The 12,194-nt window shown below is 58.6% G+C and overlaps 1 protein-coding gene across 6 annotated transcripts in view; it reads right to left on the minus strand.

Annotated features, from left to right (window-relative positions):
- Nucleotides 1-3,175: 3,175 nt before the first annotated feature.
- The window catches only part of COLEC11 (collectin subfamily member 11), a 27,888-nt gene continuing 18,869 nt past the window's right edge, over nucleotides 3,176-12,194 (minus strand). Inside the window, exons 3-6 of one of the 6 annotated variants that reach the window (XM_034659965.1) lie at nucleotides 10,579-10,650; nucleotides 8,264-8,317; nucleotides 4,211-4,306; nucleotides 3,178-4,066 (exon numbers count right to left, since the gene is read on the minus strand). In XM_034659965.1, the coding sequence (XP_034515856.1) occupies nucleotides 3,657-4,066; nucleotides 4,211-4,306; nucleotides 8,264-8,317; nucleotides 10,579-10,650 (632 nt within the window). In that variant the 3' untranslated portion in view covers nucleotides 3,178-3,656. Of the gene's footprint in view, nucleotides 4,067-4,210; nucleotides 4,307-8,263; nucleotides 8,318-10,578; nucleotides 10,651-12,194 lie in introns of all 6 variants that reach the window. The other 5 variants (XM_034659966.1, XM_034659963.1, XM_034659964.1 and 2 more) reach the window with 5 other exon arrangements.

Consider the following 12,194-nt stretch of genomic DNA (forward strand, 5'->3'; position numbering starts at 1 on the left):
GTGAACACACTCAGGCTGGTCACTTGAGGATGAAAATCACAGCCTCCCAGCCTAGGCATCCCAGACCAGCCACCCCCACCCCCCCCAGCAGCTATCAGGAGACACGTGAGCCCAGCCCTGACCAGAAGAACCGCCCAGCTGGTCCCAGCCCAAATTGCTGACCCCTAGAATCAATGGGTAAAAACATGGTTACTGTTTGACGTCACTAAGCTTTGGGTGGGTCGTTACACAGCAAAGACTAACTGGTACAGTATGTTCAGTGTATGCTCGTCCTTGGAAGCAGTACTCCTCCCACCAGAGACACTGAAATCTGTGTGCTTTCCCAGCCTCCTTTATAGCTCGGGCACAGACACACACCAGCCCCCATGTGTGGTAGTTCTCTGAAATGGTGCCTCTGGATTTGTGCAGTGCACAACCTGTGCAGATGCACAAAATGGCCCCAGAACACTACGTACCCAAACAGACCTGCCCCTCCAGACTCTGGAGGTGAGCCAGTGAGGAACCAATGCACTGGCTACAAGCCAGCTTAAATGGCAAGAGCGGCGGCAGCTGGCAGCAGCAGAGGGACCCAGCAGGCCCATCTGCAGCATGATTTATGGGCTCTGTTCCCTTCCACATGGCCCCCAAGGGCTCTCCAGTCTCTCCAAAATTCCCGTGAACTCCCAAAAACCTTTCAACAAATCCCCGTTCTGCTTAAATTAGCCAGACTCAGATTTTCTTGCTTACGGCTAATAAATACCTCCCACCCTTGGTTCAGATATGCTGGATTAAGTGCGTTGTGCCTGGTGACTGTCCCTCGGTCCTCACCTGCCACCCAGTCCCCCAAGGAAGCAAGGTGGGCGCACTGTCCAAACAGTTCCCAGAGGTAGCCAGCCAGCACGGGCAGACAGCGAGAGCTGTTGCTCAATTCTGAGTGAGGCAGGAACAGGACACAATGCTGCCCTGGGGAGAAGAATGATGCACAGTCTTGACACCTGTCAAGGACCCGAGCCTGCCTGGCAGAAACACCCCCGTGTCCTCTTCCCTATCCCTGGCCTGGACCAAGCTTTGGACGGGGATACTGAGACCGGAGATTAATCACATCCCCTTCCTAGAGCTTCTCTTCCTCTGCCACCCAGCAGCACGGGTTCTGCCCCGACTGGCTTTTGTCTGTGGCTCTCGATGGCCGCCACCGCCCTGGGGACTCTCGGCCGAGGAGGAGGAATCACATGGCTGAGGGTTTTCTGAAGGGCACGGCACCCCTGGGTCTGGGAGTCAGAGCCCCTCCTCCTTTCCCTCCCTGCCTGCCTGTCCTTTGTTCTGCAGCATCTCTCCCCCTGCCTCTAACTGCTCCCCGCACCCCTCCCCCACACGCACATGCACACGCACGCGCACACACGCACACACCCCCATCCTCAAGAATCCCCCCCAGCATCTGCAACGCGCCGAACCCCACGTCCTTGCTGCAGACGCGCGTCCTCCTCCCGCCGCTAGATGGCAGTGTGGACCCGCGCGTCCGCGGCCCCGGCGGGGGACTGGAGGCTCCGCGCCTCCGGCTCCACCCACGCTTCCCCCCGCAGCGCTCCGAAGAAATCCAGCGCACCAGCTTGGCGGTCACGCCTCGGTGCGGCACCCCGTGAGCCCGGCTCTCTCCCCAGGCAGGCCGCCTCGCCCCTGCCTTGCGGATCGGACTGTGCGCTCTGCACAACAGGCCCCTTCTTGCGTGGTCGGGGAATTAAATTAGCGGCAATGGTCTGACCTGGTGCCCAGTTGTTGATCTCCCATCAGATTTGCTCTCGAACAACCCTAGTCCCGGACAGGAGCGCAAGCCTGCACAAAGGCGCTGTGTCTGCTCAGGGGACAGCTGAGTGCAGGAGGCGACAGGAGGGGCTGGCCAGGAGGAGCTCCCTCCCACCTCTCAGAGCTGGGGGGACAGGAGAGCACAGAGGTGTTGCCCTTCTATCCCCCTCCCCTCGCCTCCAAGTGAGGGAAGGGAGACCCCGCAGGGGGCCAGGGCTCCCCCAGGACTGCACAGGTGCCAGAAGAGCCCACGGGAAGGCATGTGCACGCCTCTGACCCTCCCTGACACTGAAAGAGCAGGGGCTCTGTGCGGGGTGCTGGAAGGTCATTGCAAGGGCAGGGGCGATGCCGTGAGGCTGTGCCCGCTCAGTTCGGGGCCCTCTCTGCCGGGCACTGCCCAACCACAGCCGCAGGCCCCCACGAACTGGACCTTCCCCTGGGCACGAAGGAGGCATCGGTGTGGTGAAAGGCGGGCCCCCGAGCCATGGATGGGGAGTGCCGAGCTGCCCCACATCTTCCTGCCCCCGTGGGCAGCCGTGGGGGCTCCAGCAGGGGTCTGCTGCCTCATCCCCCTAGTACCCACAGTTACAGCCAGAGGTGGCATCCTGCCCATCCTGAGCTCCAGTCCCCACAGGGCACGTGAAGAGAACGAGGGAACTCTATGTGTGTGTGTGTGTGTGTGTGTGTGTGTGTGTGTGTGCGCGCGCGCGCGCACTCCAGGTCGGTTCAAACTTAGGGTACCCAAGCCCTCTGGAGTAGGCGGGAAGCATGCTGCCCCTCCCCTGCTGGACGGTGACTGTGCCTGCGCTTTGCTCTCGGAGGCTCTAGGCGGACCTGCCCTTTTGTCCAGAGGGGCTACCCGGGCAGAGACACTATTGTCGTCCACGGCAGTCGGCTACACAAACACCCTTAAAACCATGGTCCGGAACATCGGGCAGCCAGGGCCTCACTCCCAAGACACGAGCAACATGAGTGGCCCCTGAAGAACTGCCAATAACCCCCTCCCTGCCCCCGCAACCCCGGCTGGATTTCTTTTGTATGTGCCTGTGTGTTGTATTCTTTGAAACATGAAGAAGTTTGGTTTTTACTAGAGAATCTGATGCACGAAAAGGAGAAGGATCACAGGTGACATGGCGGCAGCTTCCAGACTTGTCTCCCGGTGTCCACACCCTGTGACATCCCCTCCCGAGCGCTCACGGGCCCTGGTGGGTCACCCCTCATGAACAGAGCGCCCTTGTGAGGGGACGGTGCACCACTTCCCAGATCAGGTCTTGCGCGCGGCTCTGAGGCTGCCACCGCTGTGGAGGAAGCTGCCCCGTGGAGAGGCCCCCGGGGATGAGGAGCCCCACCCCGCCCACAACACCACTGCTTGTCACTTATGAACCCCAAGGAAAGTCCTGATCCACAGGAACTGTCACTCGCCGACAGGACACCGCACGTGCCCGTGTCAGCCGCGCAGAACTTCAGTTTCCTTCTCCCGAAACCTGCACTTCCGCAAGCAGAACGGTCCCTACCTAAATAACAGTGAAAAGGAACATACATTTGAATGTAATTTACAGGAACATTGGCCAAAGTACGTGGGTTCTCCACGCAGAAATTAGCAGGAAGACGGGAACCTAAGACCCCACGACCATCGTCTGTACTCAACTACGGCGTAACTCAAGATTTTATTGTATAGCTGGGCAAAGGCAAGAGCGGAGCAGAGTAGCAATCCCGCGATGAGCCCACGGTCACCAGACGCGCTGAGACGCGGTACTACCTCGGCAACCTCGCCCGGACACGCGGTCTCTCCCCTGCAGCCGGGCGCGGCCCAGAAACGCGGCCCGAGGGGAGGCGGCGGCGCTGGGGTGCGGGGCCGGTCGCCCCGAGGCCGCCGTTCACACGTGCTCCTTGTCGAACTCGCACAGGAAGTGCATGGTGACGTGGCAGGCCACGTCGTTCCAGCCGCCCGAGGCCACCATCTCCACGCAGTCCTCCTCGTCGTAGGCGTTGTTGGGCTCGCCGCTGCGCCACTTGTTGAAGGTCTGCATGGGGGAGCGGTCCGAGTACACGAACGTGCCCTCCCTCTCCAGGTCGTTGATGCCGATGAAGACGCGGGCCAGGCCGGCCTGCGCGATGTAGGCGGCCATCAGGCCGTTGGCGGCCTCGTCCTTGGGCATGCCCAGCGTGCCCCCGCGGCCCTGGCAGGACAGCTGTGCGTCCACGTACCTCTTCTCCTCCTTCACCAGCAGGTAGATCTTGCTGTCTGTCTCGCGCACGCCGGCGACAGCTGCGGGGGGGGGCAGTGCTGGAAAGTGAGCACTCGCGTTTCTGTAAACACGCTCGGTGCGGGGCGTACACGCGAGACCCACGGACAGCGGGCGGACTCGCCGGAGCCCCTCGTCTTGGGGGTGGGGGGCAGGGGGGAAGCAGGGGAACACTGAGAACATACCATTTTTTATGAATTTTAGCTCCGTCGTCAGCTGGGTGACCTGGTTGTCCATCTCGCCGATGGCCTTCCTCAGCTGGCTGCACTCGCACGGGATGCCTGCGGAGACCACGCCCCGCGTTAGAAGACGCAACCCCGGACTGTGCCCCCACCCAGACAGAAAGCTGCTCCGGCACGCGGACCCCGGACGCCTTCGAGGCCCAGACAGCGAAACCGGCCTTCATCCCGAAGGCCAGGAGAAGAAGAAAGACGTCAGCAGGGCGGCATCAGGACTGACCTGTTCTAAAATAGGGCTCTGGGTGGGTGGGAAGGAAGACGGCAGGTGCGGGGAGACGGGTGGAAGGTGGGGTCGTGCAGCAGCTGCTTGGAGGACGACGGGGCTCAGGGCAGCGACGTGCTGACGCGGAGAAGTCAGAACATCCAAGGATGGTGGGGGCCCCCCAGGGCGTGAGGGTCCCTCACGCAGCGCTGCCAGCCGTGCCTCCTCATGTCAGTGGTCCTGGCCCTTCTGGGGCCCCAAGCTGCCTCCCGTGAGGAGCTGCACTTGTCGACACCCCCTCCCCACCGCAGCGGGGGACCAGGCCACTGCCAGCCCATCACCTCCCCCAGGACAGGAGCACGTCCGCCCTGCGCTGGCCCTCCTGACAGCCTGCGTGCAGGACCCGCCTCTCTCCCCGCAAAGCCCACGGCACTGAGCTCCAGCTGCGCCTCCAGATTGAGCAGCCCCCGTGGAAGCCTGGGCCCGTCTTCCAGAATCTCCGCCCTCCTCCACCACTCAGAGTCCAGAACACCGTCACTTCCACACCCACATCCAGTCCACACTCGGCAACCCCAGCAATGCTCAGGGGCCAGGGGGTGGTTCTGCAGCGGGAGTGCATCTGAGACCAGTGTCACGTCCACACCCCCTGAGGCTGTCCAGGCTTCCTGGATTGCTCTCCGCAGTGACAAGTCGTGGGCTTTCTCCTCCATGTCCTTTCAAAGAGTCCCCTGGCCTCCAGGCCAGCCCCGCATGCCACCAGGTCCTCCTCCCCACGGGACTGGCCGTGTCCAAGGTGGCCACGAGAGGTGCTGCCGCCCGTCCCATGACTGCACACGGCCAATTTGATGCCCACTGGCCATTCCTCCTCCTCTCCGCAGTACTGACAGAGCCCTTCAGACAAGGGCTTTCTACGCAGACATCTCTTTCTTCCCCAGTTTCCAAGCTCCGAGCTTTCTCGAGGGCTACTGTCTGAATGTCACAAGCAGGATGAATGACAGCAAATGGAGACACAGTATGTGTGAGAGAGAGAAAGACAAGCTGATTCAGCAAGTGGATGCCAGAACGTGCTCGCAGACATGGCTGTCAGGAAGGGACGGTCAGGACCCAACCACCGTTCACTCCAAGATCCCTCCACCTGCACCCCCAGGGCCTGACAACAAGCTCACAGAGAGGTCATGAGAGCCTGAACGAGGGGCTGGTGCAGGGGCAAGACACAGGACAGCTGTGCAGATGGCCTGGGACTGTGAAGGACAGCAGGGACAGCGTGGAACAGTGTGGAACAGAGAACAGTCAGGTGGGCAGAGAAACTGCCAACAGGACACAGAGGATAACACCCATGTGGGACACACCACGTGGGCCGAGGGGTGGCTGGACCACCATGGGCAGCAGGGTATGGTGGACACGCGCCAGGCAAGGGGACGGATGGGCCAGACTGCGGGGGCCCCCGAGGTGGGCACGCTGCTGGGGGAGCCGCACGGAGGAGGAGAGGCAGCAGACAAGCTCCATGGAGAGGGGGCCATGACCACGGGACAGCAGGCAGGGAGGCCACTGTCATCAGCACCAGGAAGCTGGCCACGTCCACTGAGCAGCCAGGGTCCCCGGTGACCTTCTCAGGCTTCAGGCTGCAGGGAGCTACAAGGAGCTCCGGAGTGAGAAAGTACGGACGTGCTTCCCAGAGAAGTCGATGGTCAGAGGAAGGGGGAGGTGCTTAGAAATGTGCTTGGGGACAGGTGTATGGGAGCCCATCCTTGTAGTCCCTGGAAGGACGTGACAATATTCAGGTAGAAGGAAATCAAATACTGAAACAGTCTACAAGAGGGTGTGACAGACAAGGAGAGAGTGGGCCAGTCATACGTACTCCGTTTTCCACACCTCTGCAGTTTTATTTCATGATTTACACTTTTTTCTCAAGTGCAATTTTCCCCATGTCTTGGTTATTCCAATAGTGTTGCTATTGACCATGGGGGTGCAGATATCTGTCTGAGTGAGTGTTTGTTTCCTTTGGATGTATTCCCAGAAGTGGGGTCGCTGGATCACATGCTAGCTCTATTTTTAACTTTTTGAGGACCCTCCACCCTGTTTTCCAGAGTGGCTTCGCCAGCTTGCATTCCCACCAGCCGTGCACAAGGGCTCCCCTTTCTCCGCATCCTCACCGACACCTGTTAGCTCTTGTCTTTTGACAGCAGCCATTCTGACAGCTGTGAGGTGCCATCTCATTGTGGTTTCGATTTGCATTTCCCTGATGACTGGAGACGTTGAGCGCCTTCCATGTACCTGTTGACCTTTCTTATGTCTTCCTTAAGAAAGCGTCTATTCGGGTACGTTGCCCGTTTTTTAATTAGGTTGTTTGTTTCGCTATTGAGCTGTAGGAACTCCTTACGCGTTTAGGATCAACCCGTCATCAAATGTACGGTGTGCCAGTATGTTCCACTTCGTTGGTGGTTTCCGTTGTTGTGCAGAAGCCTCTTCAGTCTGAGGTGGCCCCGCTTGCTTACTTTCCGTCTGTTGCTTGTGCTTTAGGGCGTCATATCCAACAACGCATGACCAAGACGCACATCAGGGAGCTTCACTCCCGTTTTCTTCCAGGAGTTTCATGGGTCTCAGGTCCTACATTTAGGCCTTTAGTCCATTTCTAGTTGATTTTTGTGAGCAATGTAAGGTGGGGGTCTAGTTTCACTGTTTTCCATGTGACAGTCCTGTTTTCCCAGCGCCTTTATGGAAGAGACCGTCTTCTCTCCACTGAGTGTTCTTGGCTCCCTTCTTAAATGTTAGTTGGCCGTATGTGCCTGGGTTTATTTCCAGGCTCTCGCTTCTGCCCCATCGGTCTGTGGGACTGTTCTTATGCCGGTGTCACCCTGGTTTGATTCCTGTCGATTTATGGTGTAGCTTGAAATCAGAGTGGGATGCCTCCTGCTTGCTCCACATTATAAGCCTAGTAAGAAATGGAAGCCCTTCAAGACTGTTACAGAGAGGACAAAAACCAGCCGCCCGACCTACGTGTCCACCCACGATGAATAGATTAATGAGTTGTGACGTGTATACAATGGAGTAATATTCAGCTGTAAACAATTAGGAAACCCTGTCATTTGTTGGGTTTTTTGTTTTAAGATTGTATTTGTTCATTTGAGAGAGAGCACAAGAGAGAGAGAGCACAAGCAGGGGGAGCGGCAGGCCGAGGGAGAAGCAGGCTCCCCACTGAGCAGGGAGCCCAATGCAGGACTCGGTCCCAGGGGCCCGAGATCATGGCCTGAGCCGAAGGCAGACAGTTCACCCACGGAGCCACCCAGGCACCCCAGGGAACCCTGTCATTTGTGACATGGATGGACCCTGAAGGCATTATTGTTGGTGAATCAAGTCACGCAGAGAAGGACAAACTCTGCAGGATCTCACGTCCATGTGCAGCGGGGGAGGGGAGCTGGAGGAAGGGGGCCAGCATGTCAGGCCCACCGTCGTGAGGTAAATGCCCACCAGGGGTTCGAGTCACAACATGAGGACCGCAGCTAACCCTGGCGTGACACACAGGGAAGCTGGTAAGAGAGCAAGTCCTTGGAGTTCTCATCGCAAGGATAATTTTTTTTTCCTTTTCTCTTCTTTCTTTTCTTTTTATTGTGTCTACATGGAAAGAAGGATGCCAGCTGAACGTCTGGTGGTGATCCTGTCACAGTATCTGTAAATCAAACCATTGTGCTGAACACCTTAAACCTTCACAGTAATGTAGTCAATTATCTCACAATAAAACTGGGCAAGAATACAATTTTTAATACGCTTTAAAAGCCCTTGCCCCCTGTATGCCATACCTGGTTCTCCGTTAGGGCCAGGGGGTCCCATGTCACCAGAATCTCCTTTTTCACCTGAGAAAGGAGAACAAGGTCAAAACAAGGTCAAGCAGAGGTGGGACACGTCACGTGAGCTTAAAATTGCCAAGGTTCACAATGTTATTTCCTCCATGTGCAATGTCCTAGGGTTTCCCGCAGGCCCCTCTTTGCTGTGAATACAGGGAGGTGTGTCCTACAGATAATTAATTCTTCAGGCTCTGTCGATGTGACGTGGAACATATGCCTATCACGAGACTTGAGAGATTACCCGACAATCCTCCTTTAAGCCGATTCTGAAAAGTCCCGGATGTGTCATGGAATAGTCTACGGATATCAAGTCATGTACCCTGAGCCCCTGAGTCAGTAACAACTAAATCTGACTCCAACTCTCGCCCTGCTGACGGCAGGGAAACAGTGATGCTGGCCCCGGGGTGGACCTGGGGACGGTCTCCCCCCAGGGGAGCACCTGGGCTCCTGCCCGGCCTGAGACGCAGACTCATGTAGACAGGACACGCCATGCAGCCCCCCACTGCCCCCCTCCCTCCCAGCAGGGGAGTTGGACACAGGGGTTGGACACAGTCGTGCTTTCTGGCTACTCTAAATTAGACAACAAGTCTGTTAAAGGCACATGAACGTTCCTGCAGCGTGCTCTTTCTCCTCCCCGAGACGACCTGAACAGCCCAGCCGGCGTGGGACGGGGAAGGAGCAGCGCCTCCTCTCTGCACCTGTCCGCATGGGGAGGAGAGAGCCTGCCGGTCCCGTCCACGCCATCCCTGTGACCCCCTCATCAGCCTCGGGGCTTGGAAATGACTGGAAGGTCAGCCTGACCAGGACCCGGGAACCAGATCACGTAAACCAAGCTAATGGAGGGGCTTGCGGGCACGCTGTCCCTTGGTGAGACGCCGACATCTCCCCGGAGCACACACGTCCCTACTTGGAGGCCAACATGCGTTGCGTTCTCCACAGCAGCTGAAAGGGGGCGACAACCCAAGTCCCTACCAACAGATGCGTGTATAAAATGTGCTGTAGCAATGATTCAGCCTTAAGAAGGACATGAACCTTGAACACAGGCCGCTAAGTGAAATCAGTCAGACATCCGGGAATGACCTAGAATACTCCGATTCGTGGAGACTGGAATTAGAAGAGAGGTGACCATGGCTGAGAGGGGGACCAGGAGACCCCGCCTCACCAGGACAGAGCTCCTCTCAGGGGAATGAAAGCGCTTTGGAAATGGTGCTGCTGGACACTGCGAATGGACATAATGCCACTGACTTGTGCGCTTGAGAAGAGTTAAAATGGCAAATTTCATGTCATGACTATTTTACCACAATTTCTCAAAGCCTCTGTGAAGCGCCCCTTCCCCCTTCATACCACACGTGTCTACGTGCTCCCCAGCAAGCGGGCCGTCCCAGCGGGGCTCCCCACGGGGTGGCCAGGAGTCGCTGGGCTGGCCAGTCTCCGTCACGCTCCCGGCCGAGGACCCCTTCCTGCCAGGGACGAGCCGAGGCCAGAGGGAGGTGCGAGGCCACCCCTGGGAGCAAACCGCCCGAACCCACTCCCAGCTCAGCCCCCCGTCAGGTTAATGAGGCAGAACATCTCCAGCGCCGGCCTTGGGCAGACCACCCCAACCCCTCCCTGCCACACGGGCTCAGCAGCGTTGCCAAGCACCGGCCCCCCCAGCCTTGGGCTCCCCATTAGCACCCAGGGGGAGGCATGGGGACCTCCGCGGGATCGCTCACTGAAAGCTCAGGCCCGGGGGCTCGGCACAGGCGCAGGACGCGCCAGTAGCCCCGACAGTGTTTGCTGACCACGTGGTCCGGAGCATACCCTTCTCTGCCTGGGCCTCCGTCTCCCGACCTGCCCACCCCTGCAGGGCTGTGCGGTCAGACAAGGTCATGAGAGACCCAGGCAAGGGCAGGTGTCTTTTCACTCGAGGGCTGTTCTCACCCCAGCCGTGGCCTTCCTGGGTCCGTTCTCATGGAGAGCCACCCACAGATTCAAGAAGTCACTGACGCTGGAGGTGGACAGACTGTTTCTGGAGCACCGTTCTTCCGTTACTCAAACAGGGCTCAGCGTGTCATCAAAGTGGTTACGGAAGTGGCCGTGAAAGGTCTTGCCTAAGTAGCCAGCCCCCAGTTCTCCGCCGGGGTGCCCTGTGAATCCTGCAGGACGGGGAGCGCTCGTCCCACCCTGGGGGGTGCACGGCCAGCAGGCAGGACTGGCCCGTCGGCAGCCGTCCTAGAGCACCCGGGCCACGAGCCTGGGAGGGAATGGGGCAAGAAGTGCGTCGCAAGTACCTTTAGAACCAATGGGACCAATTTTTCCATGGCGACCCACACTGCCCTTCTGTCCTTTGTCACCCATGTCTCCTGAAAAAACAACAAGATCAAAGTTGGTTGGTGCAGAGGTAATTCGGTATATCTCCTGTTCAGCATCACACACGTGCACACACGCACACGTGCACACACGCACACACGCACATACAGGAGGAGACGGAAAGGGTAGAGATCTCATCTGAATCTCTTCCAGGTCACATATGTGATTGACTCCGGAAGGTCCTTCACAGGTCACTTGTTGAGAGATTCCCCAGAGGAAGACATGCCCCCCGTAAAAGCCCCACACACTCGGAGCAGAGGGGACGCGGGAGGAGACCAACGGCGCGTCCCTTACCCCGACCCCAGCCGAGGCCCCTCCTGCTGGGCAGTTATGTCAGTGGGGAGAAGCTGTCTGTCCGCCATCCCAGCCCCGGACCAAGTCGAGCAGGCCACACTCCATCAGGGGCACACGGGCTGCCCTTGGGAGCTGGGACGCCCGCCACCGGAGGTGCGCACAGTGACAGAGCCGTGGCTCGTCTCCTGGGAGACGCAGGGAGCCTGTCACACAGGAAGCTGGAGGAGAGGGGAGGGAGGAGAGGGAGGGTCCAGGGAACGCTTGGTCACATGCTTCCTAGGAGCTAGTCCTCCAGCAGGCCCTGGTTACACACCAGCCGTCAGTCCCTTCGGCGCGGCTTGGAGAGTCACCACCCCGTGCTGCCCCATCGCCTCCTCACCTCCCCCATGCCGCCCGTCACCACAGGCTGGCCCGGTGACTGTTCTCACGCCGTGAGCCCACCGGACTGTCCTCACTGACCCGTGCACTAAGACCGAGAACGGCGGTCCTCACGCGTTCACAGAACAGATCAACCGGCGGGGGCATTTTGTCCCACAAAGTGCTCTTAAACTGCTGGCACCCGCTCCTGCTTGCCTGCTGGTGACCACCACAGACCGCACACCAAGCCAGCAAATACCGAATACACAGAGAACGCTTGGTAAAAGAAACATGCAGTCAGACTGAATCTAATAATATGAAACTAGATGGAATTCAGCGCCAGAAGCTCTGCAGGACAGAGGTGACAAAAAGGGCTTCGCATCACGTGCAGATAAGGCTTCGTCCTGCTCTGACACCAACTCACGCCTTAAAACTGAGGACTTCCCGGCCAGGAGCCCTGAGCGTTGCAATATTCCCTAAATCAAGGATAGACAGAGGTCAGAGGACAGAACACAGACTAACATGGAAACACACCGCCGTGACACACAGAAATGGCTGACACTCCCACAAACTTGCTCACAAAACACACTCACGTCCACTCTCTTCCTTGGTTACAGAAGTGACACTGCACAGACAAGGCCCCGAGGGTCTGAGGGCTCATCCAGGTCAAGTGCTCGGTGTATGGCAGGACCAGGACCGAGCTGTGACCTGCTGATCTGAGACCCAGCACCCCTTTCCTGGCGCCACATTAGGCAGGGGACCCCAGGGAGGCCGAGGCCAGGCTGGCCCAGCGTGACAGACATGACTCGGACCACAGATCCCGTGACTGCGAGCTGTGCATGGTGCCAGGGACACAGGGCGACAGGACTTAGACCAGCGGGGGGGG

Source organism: Ailuropoda melanoleuca, chromosome 4 (assembly GCF_002007445.2).
Source record: "Ailuropoda melanoleuca isolate Jingjing chromosome 4, ASM200744v2, whole genome shotgun sequence".
NCBI lineage: Eukaryota > Metazoa > Chordata > Mammalia > Carnivora > Ursidae > Ailuropoda > Ailuropoda melanoleuca.